Raw genomic sequence first — 27,734 nt, 5'->3', positions numbered from 1 at the left:
GGCTATAACTGTATTCAGTGTTAGCTTGGTTTAAAAAGTGTTGAAAAGTAATTTTTCATTTAATCTATTCATGATCTTTATATTTAAAAGTTTTTAATAACCCATTGTAACAGAATGTTGTACTATTCATTTCAGTTCTAAACATAATTTATTTTGTAATACCATTTTGTATATGGGAATTCTAATACTTTGTCTTAGATATAATAGAATTATGTGCTGGTGATTACTTAAGGGATATTAATTGAATATGATCTCGCTTCTAATTGTAATTCATTTAAATATTTATGAAAAAATAATTAGTTGCACAATATTTTTTTTTAATTGCAAAATAAGATAATCATATTTACAAAAACATTAAAATTATATTTGGAACCTGAAAGTGCTTACCTTTGACATGAAGGCTTTAGCCTATCTCATTATTTTCACCATCAAAATAGGATCCCGAGAAGCATATGGACCAGGTAATACAACATTGGCATGGCTAAGTGATAGAGCTGGTGATAGTTGTAGGCTAGAGGACAATCACAGGATTCTACTTTCTTAACTCTCCACTTGGCTAACACAGATGCTAACCCTATGTTCCTGAAAGACAAGAAATTACGATAATAATAATAATAATAATAATAATAATAATAATAATAATAAAAAAGAAAAAACCGCTACCATTATCGATATCGCCGTACCACTGTCTCATAATTTAAGAAAAACTGAGATAGAAAAACAAAGAAAATATGGGAACCTGGGCTTGGAGATTAAGCGTCTATGGAAATTGTCCAAAATAACAATATACCCCATTGTTATATCAACCGAGGGGATAATAACAACTGACCTCACAGACACATTCAAGGCCCTTAACATTCCTAGGAACATATTCGTTGCCTGTCAGAGGGCGGTACTGCTGCAGACCTGCCACATCACCAGAAAATTCCTCAGTGGAAACTGTTAAAGGGACTACGATGAATTTTGTTTCTCTTTAGCGAAACTCGACCCTGGCAGTGCCAGAGAATGACTACTCGTTCATTTCTAACATAATAATAATAATAATAATAATAATAATAATAATAATAATAATAATCTTTATTATCCGTAAGGAAATTTGTCTTACAATTTGTGCATTACACCAAACAAAAAACATTATAACTATAAGAAACCAAAGTGTACATTCACACCAGACTCACTCATAATTTACATGTGACAAAGTTTATACCAGGTTGTTCTTATTTAATGATTTGATTGCCAGGGGAACAAAAGAGTGTTTGTGTCTGTTTGTCTTTGCTATCGGTGTCTTGTATCTCTTTTGTGATGGTAAAATCACAAAGTCCTGACACAAAGGGTGATTCTTTATTTCGAGGATCTTGTTAGCTTTTTTATAGATGTTTGTCTCAAACAACTGCCCAAATGGGGTTTGTTTTTTGCCAATGATTTTGCCAGCAGCATTTAGGATTCTATTAAGTTTATTTTTATTTTTAATGCTCAGATTGCCATACCAGGCAGTGATATTGAAACTTAAAATATTGCAGATGTGAGCGTGATAAAACATAGCCAAGGCCTTTTCGCTAACATTAAACGAGGACAGTTTTCTTAGTAGTCGTAATCTTTGCTGCCCTTTTTTGCTGATATAATCAGTATTTGCAGTAAAATTTAGTTTATTGTCTAGGATAGTACCAAGGTATTTAAAGGTTTGCACAATTTCAATAGTCTCTCCAGCTACAGAAACAATATCATTTCCCTTCTTGTCCCTACGAAAATCGATTATCATTTCTTTGGTTTTTTTTACATTTAATAATAAAAAATTATCTTTACAGTATTCCTCAATGTGTTCTAGTTCTTTGAAATACTCATTTACGTCTGAGCTCTCTGAGAGCAGGGCAAGAAGAGCCGCATCATCAGCGAATTTTGTGAAGGAGCAACAATAACTATCGGATTGAAAATCATTGGTGTACAAAATGAACCACAATGGCGATGTTACAGCCCCCTGGGGCGCCCCTGTGTTAACTATGCGTTCATTAGATATAACATTGTTTACCCTAACCCTCTGAGCTCTCTGGGTCAAAAATTCATTAGCCCATAGTATTATGTATGGACTAATCTGCAACGCTTTCATCTTTTCAATGAGTAAATGAAGTTGTATAGTGTTAAAAGCTGATGAGAAATCCATAAAGAGCAATCTTACATAAGTGTTCGGTAAGTCCAGATGTTTGTAGACACAGTTTAAAATATTTAGGATGGCATCGTCTACACCTTTACCCTTTTGGTAAGCAAATTGTAAAGGGTCTAACTTATTACAAAGATCATTCAGAAGAAACATTTTAACCAATTTTTCTAAACATTTAGACACAATGGAAGTAAGTGAAACAGGTCTATAGTCATTCATTTCCTTTGGTTTGGAAACCTTTGGCACAGGTACAATTATAGATGACTTCCACACAGGTGGTATCTCATGGTTTAGTAATGAAGTAGAAAAAATATCTTGGAAAGGTTCAGCTAGTTGTTCAGCACATTCTTTTAAGATTCGCCCTTTTATTCCATCAGGCCCACCAGCTTTCATTGGGTTGACGTTTTTGAAAATGTTACAAACTTGCTCTTTAGTAATCGCTAATTCTAAGCAGTTGTTAACATTGACATCCTCAAGGGCTTTGAGTCTTAGATAATTAAAATCTTTCGTGTCGAAGCGACAATAGAAATCATTTAACTCGTTGGCCAATGTTTTTTCGTCTCTTGTAGCAAGATTATTTTTAAATTTGACTTGTGCTCCTGCCATTTTGTTCATGATGCCCCACGTCTGTCTCATGTCACTTGTATTAATTGAGTCTTCCAGCTTGGTGCGGTAGTTTCTCCTCCCTTCCTCAAGAACGACGTTGAGATTTCGTTGAGCAATTTTCCTTGTCTGTCCATCGCCACTCATAAATGCTCTTTTCTTTTTGATTATTTCCCGTTTTATTTTTGCAGTGACCCATGGTTTATTGTTGGGGTATATCTTGATGCTCTTAGTACTGACACACATGTTTTCACAGAATTTGATGTAATTTGTCACTGCGTCGACCCATTCTTCCAGATTTGAAGTGGTCTCTTTGAACAAATTCCAGTCAGTGCAGTCTAGACATCCCTGTAGTTTGAGAATATTGTCTTGTGTCCATTCTTGTACGTTTTTTTGAATGATTTTTCCTTCTTTAAGTTTTGTACGGTAAGTAGGCAGCAGTTGTATTGTTTTGTGGTCCGATGATCCTAGTGGTGGCTTTTCACGAGATGTGAATGCTCCTTTGATGTTACAATAACATAAGTCCAGAGTTCTGTTTTCTCTTGTCGGACATGAAATGTGTTGATAGAAGGTGGGTAGGTCAACCTTCAAGGTGCATTTATTAAAATCACCCAGTATAACTACTGGTGCGTCCGGTGACCTTGTCTGAAACTCATGCACTACGTCAGCGATTATTGCAGCTGCAACTTCCGTTTTGGCTGTAGGCGGAACATAAACCAGGACAATGTAAATAACCCCAAAGTCTCGTGGCAAATAAAAAGGTCTCAATGAAAGCGCCAGTAGTTCTAGATCCGGACAGCACATTCTCTTTTTAACCGTGTAGTTGGTACAGTATTTGAGGTTGATGTACACACAAAGCCCTCCACCTTTCTTCTTCTTAGACTCAGCCGTTCTGTCAGATCTCACGCAAGAGAAACCATCAATAGCAATCAGATTGTCGTTGTCATCCTCCTCTAACCATGTCTCAGTAAAAGCCAATAGACAACTTTCCCTAAATACGTGGTCGTAGCGTACATGGGCACATACCTCATCCACTTTATTTCTTATTGAGCGGACGTTAGCTAGAATAATCGTAGGAAGTGGTGGGCGAAACCCTCTTCTTCTCAGTCTTTGCCGTAGTCCTCCTTTTTTCCCTCTTTTCCTTGTACTAATAGAGGAAGGGTAGAAACAATTTATATGTGCATAACACGGTGGAAGAGGCTTCCTCTTTGAACGAAGTCCGAGGAGTTGATCTTTGCTATAATGAATAGATCTAGTACTAGAACGGCCGCCATCTTGGCTCGCCATTTTTCTTCTTTTATTTCTAACCAAATAACCAAAGTTGAACAAGTCTAGATCTAGTAAAACGTTTAATGTAAATACTCTTTGTAGAGCCCACCTTGAAAACAGAAGTCTTCCTCTGCATAACTGATAACAAAAGAACATTCAATATACATCCAGCAAAGAAATAATAATGAATAATGAAAGCACAAATTGCATGTCGCCACAGTGCAGCGCCATTTTGAAAAAAAAAAAAAAAAAAATAATAAAACTAGTTGTTTTTTAAAATTCTTATGAAAAAAAAACTCGGTAAAACATCATACTGATATTAGTTCTATTTAGAAATGTAAACTTACTTTTCATATAGAGGTTCTATCACTCTATTTACTAATGAGCAAAGGGCATAGGAGATGGATGGATGAACCAAAATAAAGTTTTCAGGCAGCCTGTCAATGATGGTCCTAGCATTCTCCCAGGCTCCTATTTCTAGCAAAGCTTCACACAGACCAAGTTTTTGAATGTTTTCTCTCTGAAAACAAAAAGATAGCCAAACTTACTTAAGTCATATTGTTAACCACTTCTTATTAATATATATTCTTTAATCTTTCAAAACAAAGAAACATGTTTTGTTATTCTAAAGCACAAACTTAACATTGTCATTAATTCTGCATGTGTTTTTAGTAAAGATGAAGTTAACCTTTCAGACTTTACAATCTATGGGGTGGATGATGTAAAGGTCATTTGTTGCCAGGTCCACTGTTAACAAGGGTGTCATGTGGCCAGCACAACAACCAACCACCTTTACTTTTCCCCAACTAATGTCAGGCAGAGCTGGATGGACTCAGAGGTGCTCTAAAGATTCTGAGATAAAAAATCTCACTCTACATCAGGATTCAAACCCAGGAAGCCAAGAGCTTTATCACTCAGCCACCACATCTACTAAGTGTATTTAACCATTTTGTCACATCATTGTTTGATAGTTAGTGACATGTATTTTGTTGGGAAGCACGAAGTAAATGGTATATTCATGTTCACAATGTTTGACGTGGGAAACAAGCATTCACAGTTGAATTGTGGGCAAGAAATCTCGTTCTAGAATTTTAACCACATGGGTAGAGGCAGTGATCGCCATGTTCTTAAACTGTAAGGATGTCTAATGTAGTTGATTCAATAGTTTAATACCAGTTGTTTACTTAGAATATTTCATTGGATTTATGAAGCATCATATGTAATTCTTTATGGCTGGAATTGCCAGTGAACTGTTTTTGTATTTTATAGTAAATAAATCTTGTCAGCTAACCAAGGTCTTATTTGATGAATTTTAATATGTGTTGTTCTGTATGAATTGGAGTGGACTTGTGTGACATCAAGTAGTACAAAATTCATCTTTACTTACACTACTATATACAATCAAACGTCACATAATAGCAGTGACACCATTGTTATACTACTAAGCTCAAATACAAACTGTCACCACCTCAAAGTTGGTGCCATACAGAGATACACTATTTTGATATTACCAGTTTAATTCACAATTCATGGTTTCTGAAGGTGAACACTTTTAACCTTAAGCTAAGTAGTTACTTGATAGCAGTCAGTAAGGGGCAGGCATTGAAGGTAGTCACTTGAGAAAGTTATTGCAAGCAGTCACTATAGAGTTATTATAAAGCAGTTGACATTTGTAAGTTTTTAAGTTATTACTATTTTTGTCAAGTATTTCTATAAAGGATTATTACTGATTATTCTTGGATTGTGTATCAAATTTCCTATGTAGTGTTGTTATATACATATACATTAAACATATTTGTGTCTGCTACATTAAGTGTTATTTCCTTATTTATGAGAGCTGTATAAATGTGCAAATATTCATCCTGATAATGTCTACAGCAGTGATGCTCAACCTTATTTGACCTGCGGGCCATTTTAACTTTCGAAACGCGTGTCGCGGGCCACATCAACAAAAAGGTATGAAAAATGAAATCAAAATTCACCTGAAACTATTTGAAACTATTGAATCTAGTACTTACATTAATTAATGGGATACTAAAAGTCTATCATTTTTTACGCATCTTAAAATGGTTTCATTTCTCTACTTAAAATGTGAGCAACATTTTAGCTACCTTTACCACCAACTTATTTTCTTGTCTCTTTTCGGTAAATATTCTCATCGGTCCTCCAATCTCTAGGCGTAGTTTAACCAAGACGCGGCTCAAACCAAGAAGGCCTTCATATTTGTTTTATAATGCCGATGTATATGGGGTTTTTGTTTGTTTGAAACAGCCCTAGAGACTTTCTTTACAAAACAAATATGTTGGCTTATTATCATGTCCCACAAAAAAAGATCCATTCACTTTAACTGGTAGACTCTGCATTCAGAGTTCCATTTCATAAACTCGCAAACGCTCACTCGTTAAAGGTCGTGGTATCAATCCATCACAGAAAAAGTGAGGGTCCTAACGAAGGTAAAGATACATTTACAACTATTTTTAATGGGGGAGGATTTTCTACTTTTTGTGCCGACATTTCGGCGGGCCGGATGGAACCATATGGCGGGCCGGTTCTGGCCCGCGGACCGTACTTTGGGCATCACTGGTCTACAGTATATAACTCATTATAATATGAACCCACCCAACCACCATCTAAAATAACATGGTGACACAAACAAAACACAAAAATTAAAAGACATAGAAAGTAGAAATAATGGCATACAATTTTGAAATGTTTATACTAATGAACTAATAGCTTTAACTACTGCTAGACCTTACCAAATCAATAATCTGTTGTTCTTCTTCTTTCTTTTCATCCTCTTTTTTATCAGCCAATATCACAGTACTCAGCTTTTTAGCATAGGCTTTGGCATCTGAAACTTCTTTGTTGTGAAATGGAATTATTTCAGAGTCTGCTGGTAATAACTGTCAAATTCACAACCATAATATTACCAGTACATCCAATACAGAAGAGCCAAATTTAGCCCATAAACAACAGCGTAAAAACAAATTATAAAAATGTTTAGAATGACAACTACAAGCATTTGGAAAAAGATTTCTTTAAGTAAAAAAAAAAAATACAAGTTGGATGTTTTTGAAAGCTGTGAGGCATATTTTCATGTATTTTATACCCTGCATATAATTGTCACCTGCACAAATTACAAATTAAGTAGAAACAAAATAGTACGAACAACACCATTACATACCCCACATGTGCAAAGTGTGACTAAATTACTGGTAAATAAAGTACCATCATTGGTACTATTTGTTTTCTTGAGGTTTATAATGAGATGCTCATAAAGCTTTCCAATGTACACATAAACAAAAACACAGCAAACTGTATAAAGGTATAAAGACACACCAGTATGTTGATAGGTTCCGTTATGCTTTGTTTATGAATAAAATAATTCTTGTTAACCCAGTACCTTTTTACACTGGCACAGCTGCCATTCATTTGTAAAAATTGTATAACCCACAATAACTATATGCAAGAAAATACAGTAGATGTACAAGTTCAGAGTATTTACCAAAATCAACTTACATAAGGATACAAGTCATCTAGATCTACCAGCTCATTCTTTAATAAAAGTGCTGCACATGTGAACAATGATTTGGGAGTGCGCCAGTCAGCAGACTGAGAAATAGAACAATTTAAATGAAACAATGTCAGGATAAACAAAACACAAATATGTTGACATGTTTCATGATGATAGCTTTAATTCTTCACATAAACTTTTATCCTAACAATGGCTCAGACAGCAGAACAAAGAGTATTACCTCTCTGAAGTGAAATTTAAATCCTAGAATATGGCACAAAGTCAACTTGTCTATAATGTATGCGCGCAGGAGTGGAACATAGAAGAGGCTCTCTTCAGGATGGCATTCAAAAGCTTCAAGGATAACGTCTAACATGCGGTTAGGATGAAGATCAAAACAACCTAAAAAAAATATAAAGAAAACAAAAGTTGATAATTAAGTTACTAATTTACGCCCTTTTGAATTTTAAAGTTGAAAATTAATTTGACTGGTTTTTATTACATCATAATGGACCAATGAGTTACCAATCAATGATTGAATATTCTGCAGCACTTGTTCCCAGGAAATCTTGAGATTGAAATCTGGATTTAATTTAGTGATTAATTTTGAGTAGCCTTCACTTTCTTCTCTTAACAAATTAAACTTCTGCTGCTTGTAACTGAAAAAAAAAAAAATAATAATTATAACACAGTAGCTCATGCTTGCATAGAATTTCAAAACTATTTGTAGGCTATGATTCACATTCTGTAAACAAAAATAATAGAAAGAAGAATAAAATTGGAACCAAATTAATTGCATAACATTTGGAAACCATTATTTTTAAACAGCTCTATTGCTAACTAGCACAGCACCTTTGCTAATCACCTCATCTTAATATTTTAATAATTGCTAATCACCTCATCTTAATATTTTAATAATTGCTAATCACCTCATCTTAATATTTTAATAATTCCTATTTACAACTGACTAAAGTTGTGTTCTGGTTTAAACATTTGAAGGTTAGGGATTTGGAGGGGTCAGGGTTGCATACCAGGTATGCCTTTAAGCAGGTTCCACTGTATTCCTAATTCCAATCAACAACTTACTAAAGTCGAGTTTTGGTCTTCACATATTTCTGATTATATCCAACTTGAGAACTGACTAAACCAACCAACTCTAAGGAGTCTTGGTCTAATCTTTCTTTTAAAAGGCAATCAGCTATAATAGTGTTCTGAAATAGTACATAAAAATACTTTTTTAAAAATACAACACTACTATTAATTAAAATATTGTTTTCTTCATATACTGCTGTTTAAAAAAAAACAAAAAAAAAACATTTATTAGATGAAAAGGCACACACTTTAAAAATCTATAATAAAATAAAACTAGCACAGATTATTATCATGCCTGAAATAAAATGAAATGAAACAAAGACCAAAATGAATAAGGATTTAAACACACTTTTAAAAAAATAGAAACTAAATGCACCCATTTATCTGATGACTGATTCTGTCAAACAATGTTCTTTATGGATTTCTTCTGATAAAAACATTTTTTTCTAAGACAAATAGCTTACTCGTAATGCCCCAACTAGTGTAATAAATTTCTCTCTTGTCAATTCATCAGAGCAAGCAGTTTCAACATCTGAAATGAAAAAAAATCAATTAGTGTTAAATATATGTACAGAAGCCTTAATTTTTAGATTCCATTTACTTAGTGTTAGTGTGCTTTAAAAAAATAGAGGAGTCTTACCCACTATTTCCAGTACATCAGCAAGTGTAGATGGTAGCCATGGAAATGTTTCCTGAAATAAAAGACTTGGTGCAATATATGCCCAGATTGGTTTTTTAAAATATATAACATCTATCCTAGTTATAGTATATAACATCTATCCTAGTTATAATGAAAAAGAAAGGAAAAAGAACAATAGGCAGACAGAAAAAGTGAAGGGCAGACATCAAAGAAAGGACAGGCCTGTTGTTAAAAAAGATTCTAGTCATGGTTACAAAAAGAAAAAAGGAATGGAGAAAAAAAAGCAGATCATGTGTAGTGCCCCAACAGACTAAAGGATGAGTGGTGGTGGTTCAGCATTGACAAGTTTGATTTTTTTTTAATGATTTTTATTTTATAGCAATTTAAAAGTAAATTAAGGAGTGGAGATGCACCTTTGAGAAGACTATTTTAAATGAAATATCACATATGTATGCTAGGTTTCAATCCTTAGGAGTATCTACATATAATATATATTATATAGATAGTCTAGATCTAGTTACAGTTATATTGCATTACTTAGAACTCAATTTTACTTCAACTCCAACAGTTCAAGTCAGTTGTGAAGCTGAGATTGTTTAAATTTTAGTGTTTTGACTAACTTTACTTAAGTTTGAATGGCAGTTACTGAGTGAGTTACTGATTACTTACTGATAACTGTTACGTAAGTCACTGTACAGTGTAAATAATAACTTCTAGACTCTAGCTAGTAACTAGACTAGTCTAGTAGTAAGTCAAGTAGTACTACTTATCACTACTACTAGACTAGTACTGAGTAGTAGTGTAGAACTTGAACTTCTAGTTCTAGATCTAGATTATAGATCTACTATGATTATAGTATTTTATAGTATAGTAATAGTATAACTAGACGAGTAGATCTAGATTATTTAATAAGTTTAGAGTTCTACATTTAAGTGTAGTGTTCACAGACTGAGAGGAGTCTGAGTACTCTCAACTCTAGTCTGAGTAAGTTGAACTTGGAAGTTTCAGTGGAAGTGTCACCAGTGAGAGCAATTATAGTCTATGGGTAAAATCCGCAGGTCGCCATTGCCAGCTAGGCGTCCTTATCTACCTTTTGTTGGCAGTGGCCAGGGAATGGTGTGAGGTGGTTTTATTATAATCTTATCTTTTAAATTATAGACACGTCTTCAGGAAGATAGGCTAATTACGTCAAATGCGCTTCATGTGTCAATCTAGTCATGCATGTTAATAAGTGGCTTTTGAATCGCTATGTTGTTGGCCCTTTTGGATGAAGCCTACTAATAGCACTGTCTACGGATGTAGGCTATTACTAATACATTATTTTTGAAAACGTTTTAGATTAAATTAGTATTACACTGTAGTCCGTTAAAGATGTAGCCCCTTATATAAGAGAATATAAAACATTTAACAATTTTATGCGTGCCATAGTGGCATTCATAAGATCCTTTAGGCCCATTTGAGTACCGACCCACCGGGCATTGCCCAAATGCCCATATAGCCAGTCCGCCCCTGCTTGTAATAATATAACATTATTATTGTTATAAAGGAGGCTGTTACGTTTATAGGCCTATGTGTATTTATAGATGTTATCATGTTATGTGTTTTTCTTTTAGTCTCCCTTTTTCTACTGATCGAACAGAAAAAGACAGCTGGGGGTCACTCACAAAGGCCACGAGATACACATTTGAGACCAAAAGAAAATCTGCTGTCGAGGACAGAGGCAGACGGCAAAAAGAAAATCTAAATCGACCACCTGCGGACAATGGTTATGCTTGCCCTGGGTGTGGCAGGGTATGTAGGTCACAGCTATCTGCAAGGGCTGCGCAGCCACGGGAAATACTTTCATTCCTCACTCATTTTCGGACTCGAAGACAAGCCTTATTAGTGTGTTCACGTGTTTTTCTCAAGTATGTTAGGCCTATAAGTGTGTATTACAGTCTCCTGTTAGTGTTGTTTTCATCTTCTTGTTTTCATGTCAATAAAATTGAGTTGCATCTTACACATCAGTGTTGAAATCAAATATTAGACTTAATTGATAGCCTAATATATCAGGGGCAATACAGTATTTTAGATAAATAGCCAACTCATTACTAGCCGCAACAGAGTCGATAAAAGAAACGTAGAAAAGAGCTAACCTAATAACGTATATGCTTCCATAGGCCATGACTAATTTAATAACCCAGATAAACTCGTCTTTTGCATCCATCTTAGTGAAGGCTACATTCAAAATGAGAATATATGTTAAACTTTGCGAACACATTGAGATTTTATGTGTGTGTGTGAACTAAGAGGGATTCGTGTTCAGTACCAGTACATGACGATGATGTTTTGTAGACATCTTTGATCACGAATGAGAAGCATTTTGTTAACCGGTACATGATGATGATGTTTTGTAGACAACTTTCAGCACGAATGAGAAGCATTTTGTTAACTTCTATACATGGACAATGGTTATGCTGTGCTGGGAGAGGCAAAATATGTAGGTCACAGCTGGTGCTGCGAAGCATTGGGAAATACTGCATTCCTCATCAATCTTCGAACTCGAAGACAAGCCTTATTATTATAGATCCTTAGTTTGATTCTTTCCCTTTAACAGGACTATCTTCTTTACAGAGAATCAACTATACACTAATAATAACATAATGAAACAGATTTTTTTTCTCCAAAATATTAACATGGGCATTGAGCTGAATTTACTTTTAAGTGTATTTTAGGTTTGGCTTAGTCAAATTGTAATTAGAAATAATATTTTATTTATTGTTCTTTTAATTAAGTTCATTATGACATCTTTCAATTTGTAGTCACTCACCATTGCCATAAGGCATTACCATTCTCAATCTAATTCATGCATTGGCTCATAATGGCTAAAAGCCTTAGTGTGATATTCAGTATTTTTGAAAAAGAAAAATGTTTTGTTGAATAAAAAGTTGCATTACATTTTACAATTTTAAGTGAAGAAATAAAAAAAAAATGATTTAGAAAAGAGGACCATTGCAGTTCTAGTCAAGACATTGAATGCAAAAAGTGATCACTTATTTCAAGGAAGAGGTAATGAAAAACTGGGTAAAATTTTTAATTATCTTTAAATAGGAAAATCACAGAAGACTGAGTCCATGTTTTGACTTTCATATATAGATTTATGGATTTCAAATATTTACACTTTTCTTTAGAGTAAACTGTTCTGGTATTCGACATACATCCAAGCTTGTGCTAGTTGTGCGCCAGACAAAAGAAATGTTTGCTTTACATGTTTAGGCTGTACCTGCAGAGTTGAGGATAACTAAATTCCAAGTACAAACCTCCTGCAAGATGACCGGGATGTCATTGGGCAGAGTATGAACTCTGGACCATTGAGAACTCTGATCAACCAGGCAGCTATCCAATGTTTATGATCAAAGTTAATATGATTAAAATAGATGCTTCCATAGAGTGGTTTCAAAAAAAAGAAATGTAATGATTTCTGTGACATATCCAAGTAGAACATTAAAGTTTAAAAAAAAGTAAAAATAGGCTTACAGATGATCATAGTTTATAAGTGTGGAAAGAAACAATTTAATTTAAGAATCTATATTTATGAACTAACTAAAACACAACAGATATGTAAGCATAAATAAATAAAAATGTTAATTTGAAAACATCAACAGTGAAACAATTTTATTAATTTTTTTTACAATTGTAAAATAATATAGAAAATACAATAGACTTGCATATAGGAACACTGGACCAAACACAGTGATGTTTCCTACATTTTGTGACTTTACCATCACAAAAGAGATACAAGACACCAATAGTAAAGACAAACAACACAAATAATCTTTTGTTCCCCGGCAATCAAATTATTAAATAGAAACAAATAAATAAATTTAAGTGATTTTAAAAATGGCCTCAAAGATTATGCAGACACCTTGTTTTCACATTTGGAAAGATTGCAATCTAAATGGGAACAAACTGATACCAGAAAATGAAAATCACTGATTACAAAACACTAGTATATATGTTTAAATATTGATAATCACTGAATGCAATTACATTAGAAAAACGTTTAATATATACAGAATGGAATGTTCTTAATACCTTTTAACAAAACTAACTACAGCCAAACCTAGTTGTATTTAGATTTCATAAGAATAAATTGTTAAATATTTTTAAAGTATTGACAAAACCATCATAAGAAAATCAACATACAATTTTCATGTGTCATATTACTTCTCTTCCAGATATTCATTCATGTTAGCTTTAATTCTTACAGGCCTAAGTTAAGTTAGGTGTTAAGATGTAGGTGAGATCTCAATTGCTATTTAATTGTGTTGGGCTGTAAAAAAGTATTCAAAATTTTAACCAGTCAATATTTAGAATTTTATAAAACCTAATCAATTTCCATAAAAAAATTGTAGAGCTTGGCAGTGACTGTACAAAGATTTAAAAGTGAGACTTTGATAGAAATAAATTAAGCTATACTAATTATGTTACTATTTTACAAGCATTGCATAATTTTCAAGCCACTTGTCACTGAATCTAATACAAGATTATGAAAATGAGCCAAGCCATAGCTGTCTGTGCCAATAGCTGCTAAGCCAGATACTGGAGAGGTGGGAATAGTTGCATTGAATAATATAACTCCATCCAGAGCTCCAAGTGCACTTGAACCCTGAAAAAATTTTTTTTTTAAAAATAGAGTTATAATCCTGGTGGTGACAAAGATGGGGGTAGTGGTGTGTGTGTTTTCAGCCAATGCAAAATGCCCCAGGCCAGCGCTAGATGAGCGGTCAACCAGGATGAGTTGTGACGGTCACCTGAGAAGAGTGTCAAACATTGCGGTTTGGGCAGGATCAGTGTTCTGAATCGAACTCAGGCCAGTCACAAGAGATGTGACTCACTCAAGAGTCATGTGATTAACGGAATCCGGTTCTAGAATGCCATTAGAGACCCTATATGAAGAACAAAGGTACCAGAGTTGACTCAGTCACAAATTCTCGATCTACCATTCAGTACATTACGACAGAGTTCAACAAAGTACAGCGAAGCCAGCAGAGGTCTTGCTACAACAGTACAGATTTGATACAGCAGTTCAGATGTCCATGACAGAACATTGTACAGTCAGTGTTATGTGTTGCCAATTGTACAGTATTAGCTGTGATTTGTTGGACATTTAAGTTTTTGGAGACCTGAGTTGTCAAGTGCAGTTGCAGAGAACCTGAATAGTGAGATTTGTTACAATAGGTACATTTCAATTACATATTCAGATTTGATCATTTAAAGATTTCTTCTAAAAAGAAAATAATTTGATTTTAAAATGATAAGTTTACATATTTTTTTTTAGTATGTCAATGCAAGTTATGTTCATCGAATCTTTGTTCTAGCTCTATTTAATAACAAACTTTATGAAACGATAAAAAAACTGTTTTTCTATGCTCTTTATGAATGTATGTTGGCCAGCTCTCATTAATATATAGAAGAGTGGCTATGCAGGCTTTGTACACTAGCATTTTGGTTGGTGTGGTCAGTTGTTTTTTTTCCCCAAATACAATTAGAGAGTTTTTCCAATTCTTTTTGTCACCTCAAGGTCTAAATGTCTATTGTATTAATATAAAAAATAAGGTTTAGTAACTAAATATATTACAATATGCATTTTCTAGTGTGTGAAATGGACAGCTTACATGGATAATCATGAAATCAGAAAGGCTAATTTAGCACATTGCAATGACTTAGTGAGGAGCTTTAAGTTGTTTTAGTGAACTTCACTTTTTATATTAGAGATATTTTTTAAAAAATGCTTAAATGTGTAATAATTAGTAAACTTTATCATTAAAATTTTATATTCAATGCTTTGAGTCAGTTTATAGAATAGGCTTGCAACAGTAATAACCAAGCCAGATTGCATTATACAATCATATTTAAATAATGAGCAATGTATTATATTTTTATAAAGTCTTACATACTAGAACAAAAGTTTGGGTTTCCAAAGTATTGCAAAAAAAATTATTCAGTTTCTATATACAAGGTGGCCCAAGAGTAGTTTTACAGGTTTACCACCCCAAACTACAGCCTAGTGTTTTTTTTATATACTATACTATATAAACTACTATTTGTTTATCAATCATACTACTGCTACAAGTGTTGATATTTACTTGCTACACTACTTGCTATTATTTACAACAGATACTAGTATTTGACCTATTGTATCTTTCATCATTTCATGCCTTGTTCCAACTAAATACATTGTAATAAGAATTAAAGTAACACTGTAGAGAAACCTAAAACAAGGCTTTATTAAGCTAGAATGACACATGAACTGATGAAAGATACTAAGACAATAACACATTAAAACACATTCTCACAATGTTACACCAACATAAACAAGTATCAACTATTTTATCACAATGTAGCTATCATAGCTATCATGTTTACCATTAAAACTGATAATTTATACTCTGAGGAATGTTTTTATTGGTATTACTAAGCAAGTAGCTTCCACCATATGAAAGGTAGTTTAATAACTGTAAACTTACTTTTGGGTCACCCTGTATATCAACATCTGTAACAAGTCTTTCTGTAAAGCTTGCTAACCTGCTATTTCTATTATGTTTGGCTTTTATAGTAAAGATTTCAAGATTTGAACACTATACATGTATTTCTACTTAACATTGGTTTAAAGTACCGGTATATATATATAATCCTTACCTGTGCAGTCTTGTGTTGCAATTGGTCTGTAATACCCAGTTTGGCATGAACATGAATAACTTCCTGGTGTGTTAACACACTTTTCATTCTTCAGACTATTGCAGCTACTGGTATTTGTACACTCATCTACATCATCATCACATGTTGGACCAGTCCATCCCTTGTTACAGAGACAAGTTCCATTTGTTTTGTCACAAGTTTGTTTGTTTGTTTTGAATGAAAGCTGTTACAGTTACACTGTTGGCTACAGTCTTTACCATAGAAGTTGTCACTGCAAGCTGTGGAGATACATATGAATCTTGTCACTAGTAATATTAATTGTGACAATTATTTAATCACTATTCTTCTTCTTCAGTCCGATTTCGAAGCTATACTAAAGAGCCAACAAGAAGCTTTTTAACACAAAACATTTAGTATAAACTTAGTAAAATAAAATAGATATGTTCTTGTACATATATTAATTTTTTAAAATAGCTTTTATATAGGCCCACATTCATGCTAATATGATGCTCGGAGTATTCATTTTTGGATCAGTGGGGAAGGGGGGATCCGGGAGATGGTTTTCTGTGCTGCCTTTAGGCACTCAGTAAACACAGCTCAACTCGAGTTGAGTATCAAACCTCTAGCTCCTTTGCTATGTAGCTAAGCCAAGCTCTAGCTTACTTAGCCTCTTGTTTAAATATCCCACACTGAAATGTATTTAATCAAAATATAAATCATGTTAGTATTTAAATCTTTAATTCAATAATATACTAAATTCAACAGGATAATCACTATAAGTATGCACAGTGACCAGATTGCAATACTTTTGGTATTGAGACCAAATATAGTATCAGTACAACTCCTATGTTCAGCTCAAATGAAATGTTCATGTCAGGTATAAATATATATAGTTCGTCAATCGTGGTTCTATGATGATCACTTTGTCATCCAGGGGGCTGAGGGCTTTGCACAGGGGTTTTATGCTTCCTCATGTGGCTGGTGTGTCCTATGTGAGCCTGGAATGTTCAGCTGCACACTGGGCAGGTTATTCCAGCTGGAGCTAGAGTCATGGACTTTGCTTTTCTTCTCTGGCATTTTTCTTCTGCCAGCGTGGTTCTCTTTTCCTCAGCAACCTGTGTGCCAGTTTTCACAGCGCGACCCCATGATGCTCTGTCATGTGCCTCTGTCTCAAAGGTGGCTGAGTCTATGCTGAACGCCTTCAGTGAAGCTTTGAGGGTGTCCCTGAAGCGCTTTCTTTGACCACCTTGCCAGCGCTTTCCTTTGCTTAGTTGGCCATACAAGAGTCGTTTAGGGATGCAGTGATCTTCCATTCTGCAGACATGTCCTGCCCATCGTATCATTTTCATTTTGTTAGAAAGAGGACCTTTACTTAAAAGAAAAGCTGCAACTCACATATATATATATTACCCATGGGTCTTTATTTGTGTTATCACTGATTTTATCACTGATATAGTGTATTAGAAACAATGAAACAAAATAATAATGTTATAAATGAAGCAAATGCGTGAATGTAATAATGTTATGTTTTGCGTATGCGTGACCTTTCGGTAGTGTCTAGTATGTAATAAACACACAATATCATGAATGGCTTTTAAATGTAGACGAATAAGTTGCTGCATTAGGGAACAAATTTTTGTAAAAACTTTTGAAACACAAATTTGAAGGTTAATTTTATTAATGAAATGAATGGACTATATTTTGTAGGCTCATGTGTTATAGTTAAAAAAAATATTTGCGAAGAGCAGATCTATCATCTTAGAATAAGATCTAGGCTTAGAGAGATTTTCTGTTCCGCACATGTGTGACCTGTGTCTTGTCTCATGTAAACATGGCTATATGATCTAGATCCATGACATAGTAATACTTTCATAGAGTTGGGCAACTTTTTTTTAGAGGGTCTTAAGTTTGTTTTAGAGTTACTTTACATGTTATTTTTCCAGTTAGTATTCAAGGAACATTTATGCCAAGTTTTTATCAAAATTGGTCTAATGGTTTTGATTTCTATTTGGGACATACCTATATACATACGCCTTACTTTCTGATTCATATTATAGATAGGCTATATAAGTAGTTATATTATAATAATTTATTCATTGTTATTAAAATTTTAAGGACGTGACAACTGTCTATAAATATTATTCTAAAATAAAGAAAATACGTTAAGAGACTATATGATACACTTACACTGGCAAATAATTCCATTGGCAGCCAAAGATTTACCAGGAGGGCAGGAACATATAACACTTGTATTGTCAGGTGTTTCACTGCACAGATCACTACAGGAACTAGAGCTGCACAAGTCTACATCTGATACAAATAATACAATTTCTATATAAAGACATCACTAAATATGAAATGAAAAAAAGAAATATATTAGAAACAAAAATAGTAAAACATTATTTAAACCTAAGCCTCAATCATTTTGCAGAAAATATTTAAAAAAAAAAAAAAACCTCTACAGGTTCTCAAATCACTGTTTAAAGCTTGTCCTTTAGGACAGAAACAAGTTTCATTGCCATTGACATTAATACACTGGTACTGACAAAGTGAACTGTTGGTGCACACACTGGTCACTGTGAACAAAAAAAGATTACCATCAGAATGAAACTCAAATTTTAAAATGACCTATCAATAAAGATGAATGGACAAGATATCCATTTTAAAAAATTGAGGTAATTATGATAAAAACCAAGAAAAAGTTCCCTTTAGAGATCTAATATCATAAAGATTAGAATATGTAGAGCTCATGGATTATCTGTGGTTGACAGTTAATGAAGTGGCCTGATCAGCACAATGATTCTTTTCTTCTCTTTCCCTAACATATCATGCACATCCTTTAGAACTCAAACTCAGTACAGTCTAAAAACCTGAGTTAATGTATTTCTAAAGCAAGACTCATATTACAGATAAAAGCAGAGTGTTTTAGCTATTATCCATCGCATTTCCAAATCAATTACAATAATTAATAACATTCTTCATTTTGTAATTGCATATAAATGTTTAAAGGAATCAGTACTATTTCTTTTTTCAACTTCACTGCTACTAAGGAGCCAACATCTCATTCAAAGTCTCAACTATTATCTAATAAAAGCCAGGAAAATCGATTGTTTTTCACAAATAAGATAATCTTACCATCACATGTATATCCATCTCTGTTGAGGACATAGCCAGGTGTGCATGAACACCTGTAGTTGCCCAATGTGTTGATACATACACTTGTACATCTGTCTATTTGTCGAGCACATTCATTGATATCTGAGTACCAAAATACAGAAACACTAGATTAGATGCATGTTATCTTTTAGAGGATCTACTAACATAGATCATTATTAGAAAAAAAAAAGTTACATTTTTCAAAACTAAACTAAACTTAACTAGTGAGTGTGCTGAACCACACTTCTTATAAATTACCAATCAAATTAAAACAAAGGCTATAAAACAAAAGGTATTTCCTACCATCACATGTGTTAGTTGATGCATTATAAGCAAATCCTTTATAACAGCCACAGCTGTAGCTACCAACAGAGTTCTGACATGTCTGCTGACAAGTCTTTAACCTTGGATCCAAACATTCGTTGACATCTAAAGAGTTCAAGCAACATTTATGACATATCACACATAAAGTTACGGTACACTAAATAAATAAATAAAGGAACAATATGTTAATTAATACAATTTGTTGAATGAACATTTAGGAAAATTTTTCAAACATTCATAATAAGAGTTAACTACAATTATTTATTTTTTTTTATGAAATGACATTGAACTATCTGTGGTATCTTACAACTAGATAAAAATTTGTTTTGATAAATTTCTCTTAAATCTTTTTTTTAAGAAACAGTTCTTGTAAGAAAAAGTTTATATCAATTATTTTGTTTACTGACCTTCACACAATGTGCCATTAAGTCTGTAACCAGATTTGCAAACACATGAATCAGGACCTATATGACTCACACAATCCTGTCTGTCATTACACTGTAATTCCCCATTTGTAAACTGGTTCACATCCACATCACAGAAAACTCCTAGGGTTGGGAAATAAGATGGAATAATTAGATCTAGTTCTTGGTAGATTTATTTAGTCGCATTTTAAGTGTTTTCTTGTGAGAAAAAAGTATTATTTATATGTTCATTAAATCTGATTTTACATTCATAACAATAAATAAAGGACAATAAAAAATACAATGAATCTTACATCACGATGTCATTGATTTGTTTTACAAGTTTTGGATGTTCCTTCAGATTTGAATATAATTACATCCTAGCCTAAACTCTTACAGAAATAAATAAGAATTTCTATCCAGAGCACAGAGTTAACATAGCATTATAATCTTGTATATACCTGTATATCCAGGTCTACAAATACATCTTCTAACATTATCACATCTTAATGCTCCAGTAGAACAAGAACAAGATCTTGAACAATTGACTCCCCAAGTTGTGCTACTACAGTCTGTAAGCAGGAAACATTGGAATCAATGTCTTGAAACATTAAACACAACAAATTTATTTTATTTAAACAAGAAAATATATTTATATTACTTAAAAAAAAAAAACAAGCTTATATTAAGCATAGGTTTATCAATTAGTTTGGGTCAGTCATGTAATTAAAATCGTAATAGATCTAGACTAACAATAAAAAAGCATTTATAAAAAAAAAAGGAAAGGAGGGGAAGAGGGAACTCATGGCTCAAGCCAACATGATAACCATTCTGCTAGTGGAGAGCTTATGAACACAAAAAATGTATAGTTATCTATTGTTTCTATAGTCTCGACCTATTTTTCAGGTTTGTGTTCACTCAGACAATGACCTACAAAGTAGACTAATTCAGCTTATAACAGCCCTTCAGCCAATTACAATTTATTTCCCTTGTTTGAGATACAAAACAAAATAATTAATTGCCCATAGTTAATTAACTAATCTGTTAATTTTTTAAATTGATTCTTGTGTTGTCAGGTAAAAGAAATAAGCTTGATCCGAGATTGGGTATGGGAGAAATAACTTTTTACCAGAAAGACAGACAGAATGAGTTGATATAAGCTTTGTAAAAAAAATCAATATAACATAACAAGAAATGAAACATTTCTATTTAAAAAATCTCACAGATCACCAAAAACAGCATTTGAAAGCATTTCCATAAGAGTTTTTAACCATTGTTTTATAAATAGTATTTAAGATTTGTTATACTATTGCAGTTGCGTCCATCATTGTCCAAACTTGACCCAGGGGTACATGAACAGCTGTATCCTGGTACTCTGTTAACACATCCAGACTTGAAGCTGTACAAGTTCTTTGTTGATACTTCACATTCATTGATGTCTGTAACCAAATTGTGACAGTGAATGTTAATCTCATTTTAAAACTTCCTATCCTAGAAAAGATTCCAGTTATACACTAATGTCATAATTAAGATAAACCTTACCTTCACATGTGTCTTTGCCAACTAGATTGTAACCATCAGCACAAAAACAATATGAAGTGTTCTGTTGAAAGTCTACTGTGCATCCTTGAGAGCAGTTCAGTTTCTCAAAATCACTGCATACATCTTTCACTGGAAGTGTCAAAAAAATTCATTAGCTTTTTATTTGAACATTATAATACTTAAAGTAACTATTAAAAAAAATAAAAGAAAAAAATGCAAGGCCAATGACACTAGCTCCAGCTTGAATAACCTGCCCAGTGTGCAGCCGAACATTCTGGGCTCACATAGGTCTCACCAGCCACATGAGGAGGCAAAAAAAAAAACCAGTGCAAAGCCCTAAGCCCCCCCCCCAACCTGGATGACAAAAGTGGTCATCATCAAACCACAATGGACGAACTATATAAACAGAGAGAGAGAGAGAGAGAAAAAGAAAGTTGGAGTAGAGAAAGAGAGAGTCAGGGATAGATATACTTAATAATTACCTAGTAGACATGTTAGCCTATCATCATTTAATCTATACCCGTAGTTACAATCACAGTTGTATTTTCCAGGCACATCAACACAGATTTGTTGACATTGATGGTCCCCATTAGCACATTCATTGATATCTGAGGAGATTGTAACAGAGCAACTTGAGTTTTTTTTTTTGGATTCAATGATTTCTAAAACATTTTATTAGCTCTAGAATTAATGTCTAAATTGATAATGAAGTTTATCAAGAAAATAAATCTGTGTCAATTATTTGATGTGAAACATACTAATGCAGTCCCCTTTATCATTTCTTGCATATCCAGGCTTACAGTTGCAGACATGACTACCAAAGTTATTGACACAATCTTCAATAAGTGGGTTGCAGTTGTTTAGGGCAGGATCAACACATTCATTTATATCTAAAACAAAATAGAATAGAAACAAATATAGCATTTTTAGGCAGTAGTGATAAATGTATACGTTGTTATATTTTTATAGTATTTGAGGAGATGAGACGTTGTTCCAGGAATGAGGAAAGAATTTTCTGTTGGACATAACTTTATAAGTTTCAGATGTTCCATCGGGCATTAAGATTATTATGCCTTAGTCCAAACCTCCTGCAGGATGGCGACAAGCAAATTTCGCACCTATGGCCATCATAACGACAATCCTAAACACATGCTACATACCAAGGCAGCCATCATCCTGGCTGATTATGTTAAGTGAAAGTAATCTGGCCATCATAACGACAATCCTAAACACATGCTACATACCAAGGCAGCCATCATCCTGGCTGATTATGTTAAGTGAAAGTAATCTCTTTAGATATACCTAAAGAATAGGGGTTAAAAAATGCTCTATTTTCTTTTGATTAATTTTCTGGATAGTAGTGACATGGGATAATGAGCTCAAGACAAGAATTTTTATGATTTAGGCATGTTATAATTTAAATTTCATGAAAATATTAATATCTATCATAATAATACTTTTATTTTAATTTGGATTTTAAAATATTAACTACATATTGTCTAGATCTACTTCATTTTTAAATTCCATAATCAAAAATTAAATTAAAATTTAGTTTTCTAAACATTAATTTTTTTTAAATAAAAATGGCATGCATTCACTTCTCTATCAAACAAAACATTTTCTGACAACAAACAAAAAAGTAATTGAAGTTTAATTATAACAAGGTAGTGAAATACTAATGAACAAAATGGATAATTTCAGCAAAATGTGAAAAATAATTACAAAGAGAAAGAGTTAAAGGAAGTATCAACAAATCTGTTTAAAGAAATAATTCATACAGCCCTAAATGACTTTAAAAAAAAAGGAAAAAAAAGCTTAAAAGACAACATCATTAGTAATGTAGTATTAGTAGTCAAAAGTACTGACCTTGACAAGTTCCATTTCTAACATATCCAATAGGGCAAACACAGGAATAGCTTCCCAAAGCATTAACACAAACATCACCAATCAAACAGTTGTCTGTCCTTAGTGTACACTCATCAATATCATTGTTGCAGTTGACTCCCTCCCAGCCTATGTCACATACACAGCCTCTGACAGGATCACATGTCCCGTGCCCACTACACTGATAGGATTGATTGCAGTTGACACCATAGAAGGACTTCTCACAAGCTGAAATGTGTAGACCTTTCTTATTAAGTAAAAAGCTTGACAGAAAAAAAAAAGGCAATTTATTATCCTTGGATTTCAATGGAGTTAGCATTTAAGTTACTATTCATTAATATTTTGTTTGGTTAAAACCACAGTTACTTTGAACATTTCCAGAAAACAGTGCTTGCAAACATCATCATAAATGTGTATTTTTATAGCTATTATAAATTTTACATTTTAAACACAGCATTTATCATGGGATGATAGCATTTATAAATGACTTTTATAAGACATTAGAGAACACTTATTGCAAATGTAAATAATTCTTCAAATTGAATTTTAAAAGCTTTTTTTTTTCTTTCCCAATAAAATGAAGAAAAAAAACAACTTCAGAACAAATGGAAAGAGTGTTTTTATTTCTGCCAATATATTTGACTATTAATGTACTAAAATAAATGCCAACCTGTACAAGAAGTTCTATCTGCTTCTAGTTTAAAACCAGCATAACATGAACAAGTAAATCTGCCATAAGTGTCTGTACAAATTTGACTACAGGGCTTCTTGGCAAGACTGCATTCATCTATATCTGAAGAGGAAGAGAGCTTTTTATTTTGTAATTGCAGTAAAGAATTCCAAATAATTTATTATCAATTTTGCAACATATAATATTGATCTTAAAAATATTCCTAAATTATTTTATGATGCTTACAAAAAGATAATATAAAGAAAAAGATGTATAAACCCTACATAAAACAAATTAAGAAATCAGAAATTACACTTAGTCTAATATATAAGAAAAGATCATATAAGAAATACATTTCTGATTGTTTTGTCATCTAATTTTGTATAATGCAAGAAAACTTATAATTGTATTTTATATTTACTTGTGCATGTTTTGTTATCTCCCTGAAGTGCAAACCCCTCTTGACAATCACACCTTGCTGTACCATTGTTAACAAAACATAGCTGGGAACAATTCAGGGCTTGGCACAGCTCTACATTACTTGAATCTGTAAGTTATTTTAGGTTGAGCAATATTAACAAGCAACTACAAGTATTATTCAATAATATATATATATATATATATATATATATATATATATATATATATATATATATATATATATATATATATATATATATATATATATATAATGAATGTTTTTAATATGAAAGAATAAAATTACATTTGCAGTTAAATTTTGTTTTCTCTCTTTATCTTAGAAAGAATGCTTAGAATTATCGTAATAATGAAATGCTGAGCATTTTGTTAGTGGTGTGAAAATATGCACAAACATGTACATGCATGTTATAATATAAGACAAGTTAAGTTTGCCAAGTTTTTGAAGATCACAATAGATGTGAGCAACTCATAATACAATATATTAGGACCTTGAAGTTTTCAAAATTAGTACAAATCAATAAGCATCAAAAGAAAAAAAAAATTTTATCTTCAGCTTACTTTTTTCACAAACTCCACTTTGGAGAGTATATCCATTGAAACAATTACAAGAGTAACTTCCAATTGCATTGACACAAGTTTGTGAGCAGTCATCTATGTTCTCTTCACATTCATTGATATCTAGCACAGAAAAAAATCAAACAGCCAAAATATGGGGTCCAAATAGATCTAGTTTACAATTTTACCACTATTAATTCATAGAAATAGAAAACAATACAAATGTTACCATCACAAATGCTTGTGTTGAGTGTATTCAATCTGAAACCAATGTTACAGCTACAAATGTAGGATCCAACAGTGTTTTCACATCCTTGTGGACATGTCAAATTATCTTTACATTCATTGATGTCTAAGAAACAGAATGTCAGAAATAGTAAAAACAATCATCATTTTCTTTCTATGAAAATTTTAAAAGCCCATAAATTTAATTACATGTTAGTTTGATTAATACAAATATTTGTCTTATAAACTTCCAGATTGTCAGAGTAGACCATCCATGTTTTTTTTAAAGATAACTACAAGGTACAAAAATTAGTTTATGTTTTAAAAATCATGTAAATGAATTAATTTTATATTTTAAGTTGATCACCGTCAAATTTCATTAGTGTGTTTGAGAGACTTAAAACCTCTCTTCCAAAAGCACTGGACATTTCCTGCAGTTGTGCACAGTGATAATAATAATCTTTATTATCCATAAGGAATTTTGTCTTACAAATTGAGCATTACACACACAAAATTATAACTATAGAAAACAAAATATACATTTTGTGAAATATTTTTATCAGATAGTTGAAATGTATTTAATGATTTGAATGCAAGGAGTTTTTGTGTCTGTTTGTCTTTGTAATGAGTGTCTCGTGATGGTAAAATGACAAAATCCTGACTCTAGGGTGCTTTTTATTTCTAAAATGTTTTTTCTTTCTTATGAATGTTTTTCACAAACAGATGCCCAAGTGTTGTTTTTTTTTACCATTAACTTTACTAGCAGCATGCACATATATCAACATACAGGTAAAGAACATGTGGCTTCACAGACTTGTCATGTTTTAAGTTGATAACATGTACTATTTAATCATTTAACACATGACATTTAACAAACAAAATTATAACTTAATATTATTGTTTCAAATGTCTAATAAGGGTAACAGATTACATTTTTCTATACAAATGAATACGAGAATCAGGGATTCAACATAATTAATTTCTACTAATGAACTTACAAAAAAAAAAAAAAAGTCACGTTGGTGTATCAGCTAACTGACAGTACCAACCCGCCACTCCCTCACTCTCGCGTTCTTCATTTCTAGACTAAATCTAATTGCTTTTAAGAACCAATCAACGTATAGATCTAGACACAATGTGTTCCCCCACCTTTTCTGTTCCTCCCCCCCCCCAACCATGACCTCCGTGACCCAACAGGATGGCTTAGCGTGACATCCGTGACCGCTCGTAAGCTAGTCAAGAGAGGGAAGAAAAAAAAAGGATTCGAAATGCGTAACGCGACGGGTTAAATGCGTATTTGCGTACTGACGGTCATTTTTGGGAGATTTTGCGTAATGAATAAGCATTTTGCGTAACGGTAGGCAGGTCTGCTCACAGCTTAAATAGAATAAAATGTGCTAAATTTTAGAAACAATATAAAAAAATCCCAATCAATAGAGTAAAAAAAAGTTTGTAGTACTCCTTTTCAGACCTTGTGATCTATAGAGCAGATGATGTAAGTATCATCTAATTCTATGGCCAACAGTTAACAAGGGTGTCAGGTGGCCAGCACAACAACCAACCAACCACATTTACTTTCCCCAATTAATGTCAAGTAGGCCTACCCATATGATTAGGGTTGGGTGGATTCAGAGGCGTCCTAAAAATCCAGTTCAGAAGTAAGTTCAAACACCAGCCTTTACTGAGATTTGAACCCAAAACCTCTTGGTTCAGAAGCCAAGCACATTAAAACTCAGCTACCACACTGCTCAATTATAAAATGTCTAATAGATCTAATGAAAATTGCAATTTAAAAATTAATCTGCTATCATATTATCTAGACCTAGATCTTGGAGTATCCTGTCTAGTCTCTACTCTAGATTTTTTTTTACTAGATCTAGAATCATTTAGATTACATTTCTACAACTAGACCAGACTTGAGACTAGTAATATTGTAATATTTAATTATGAGTATAAGGCTAGTAGTAGTACAACTACTCACGCACTCACGGTACTAGTACTGGTAAGTAGTACTACTACTAGTTACTAGATCTACTTAATACTTAGACTTAGTATTTAGTTTATTTAGACCAGATGACTATAGAGTCTAGTAATAGTAATAGATCAGATGATCTAACTACATCTACCAGATTCATTTAAAATTTATTACCGAAATCGTCAGTAATTCGTCAGTTAATTCAAATAATTCAAATAATTGCCGTCAGTGGCGTCTGTTAGAATCTGTTTACTAATCTCAATTGCAAGAGAATCAACAGAATCATCTAGACTTGATATGGGAATTTGAAATCTATCAATTTTCCCTGAATTTCTATGACAAACATTGAGTGTTGCCATGTCTTTTATTTTTAGATCTAAATATTAATGTCATTGTTTTTGTTTACAATGAATCATGAAAGGAATCTACCTAGGAGTAGGAGACTAGGTCTATTCGTAATTTCAAAACAAATGAGTTGACTGTATGTAAGCTTAAAAAGTTTTTTCTTTTTAAAAGCCACGAAATTAAACTAAATTATCAGTTACCAAGGATATTTTTCAATACATCAATAGGTTTTATTTAATTTAAAGATTAAACGTATTTT

The 27,734-nt window shown here is 32.8% G+C and overlaps 1 protein-coding gene and 1 pseudogene across 1 annotated transcript; both read right to left on the bottom strand.

Annotated features, from left to right (window-relative positions):
* LOC129925727 (THO complex subunit 2-like) overlaps positions 1-16,176 on the bottom strand; it is a 32,705-nt pseudogene extending 16,529 nt beyond the window's left edge.
* A 2,486-nt stretch (positions 16,177-18,662) lies between these two features.
* On the bottom strand, positions 18,663-24,421 carry LOC129925995 (fibulin-2-like). The gene is made up of 10 exons (XM_056027610.1): positions 24,391-24,421; positions 23,247-23,492; positions 22,139-22,270; positions 21,863-21,988; positions 21,381-21,509; positions 21,146-21,277; positions 19,842-19,982; positions 19,414-19,539; positions 19,090-19,212; positions 18,663-18,670 (listed from the first exon to the last, which is right to left on the bottom strand). Exons 1-10 carry the CDS (start codon positions 24,419-24,421, stop codon positions 18,663-18,665), a joined length of 1,194 nt encoding a protein of 397 aa, XP_055883585.1.
* Positions 24,422-27,734: the final 3,313 nt, after the last annotated feature.

Source organism: Biomphalaria glabrata, chromosome 4 (genome assembly GCF_947242115.1).
Source record: "Biomphalaria glabrata chromosome 4, xgBioGlab47.1, whole genome shotgun sequence".
In the NCBI taxonomy this organism is placed as follows: domain Eukaryota; kingdom Metazoa; phylum Mollusca; class Gastropoda; family Planorbidae; genus Biomphalaria; species Biomphalaria glabrata.
This window is presented reverse-complemented; position numbering and strand designations above follow the sequence as displayed.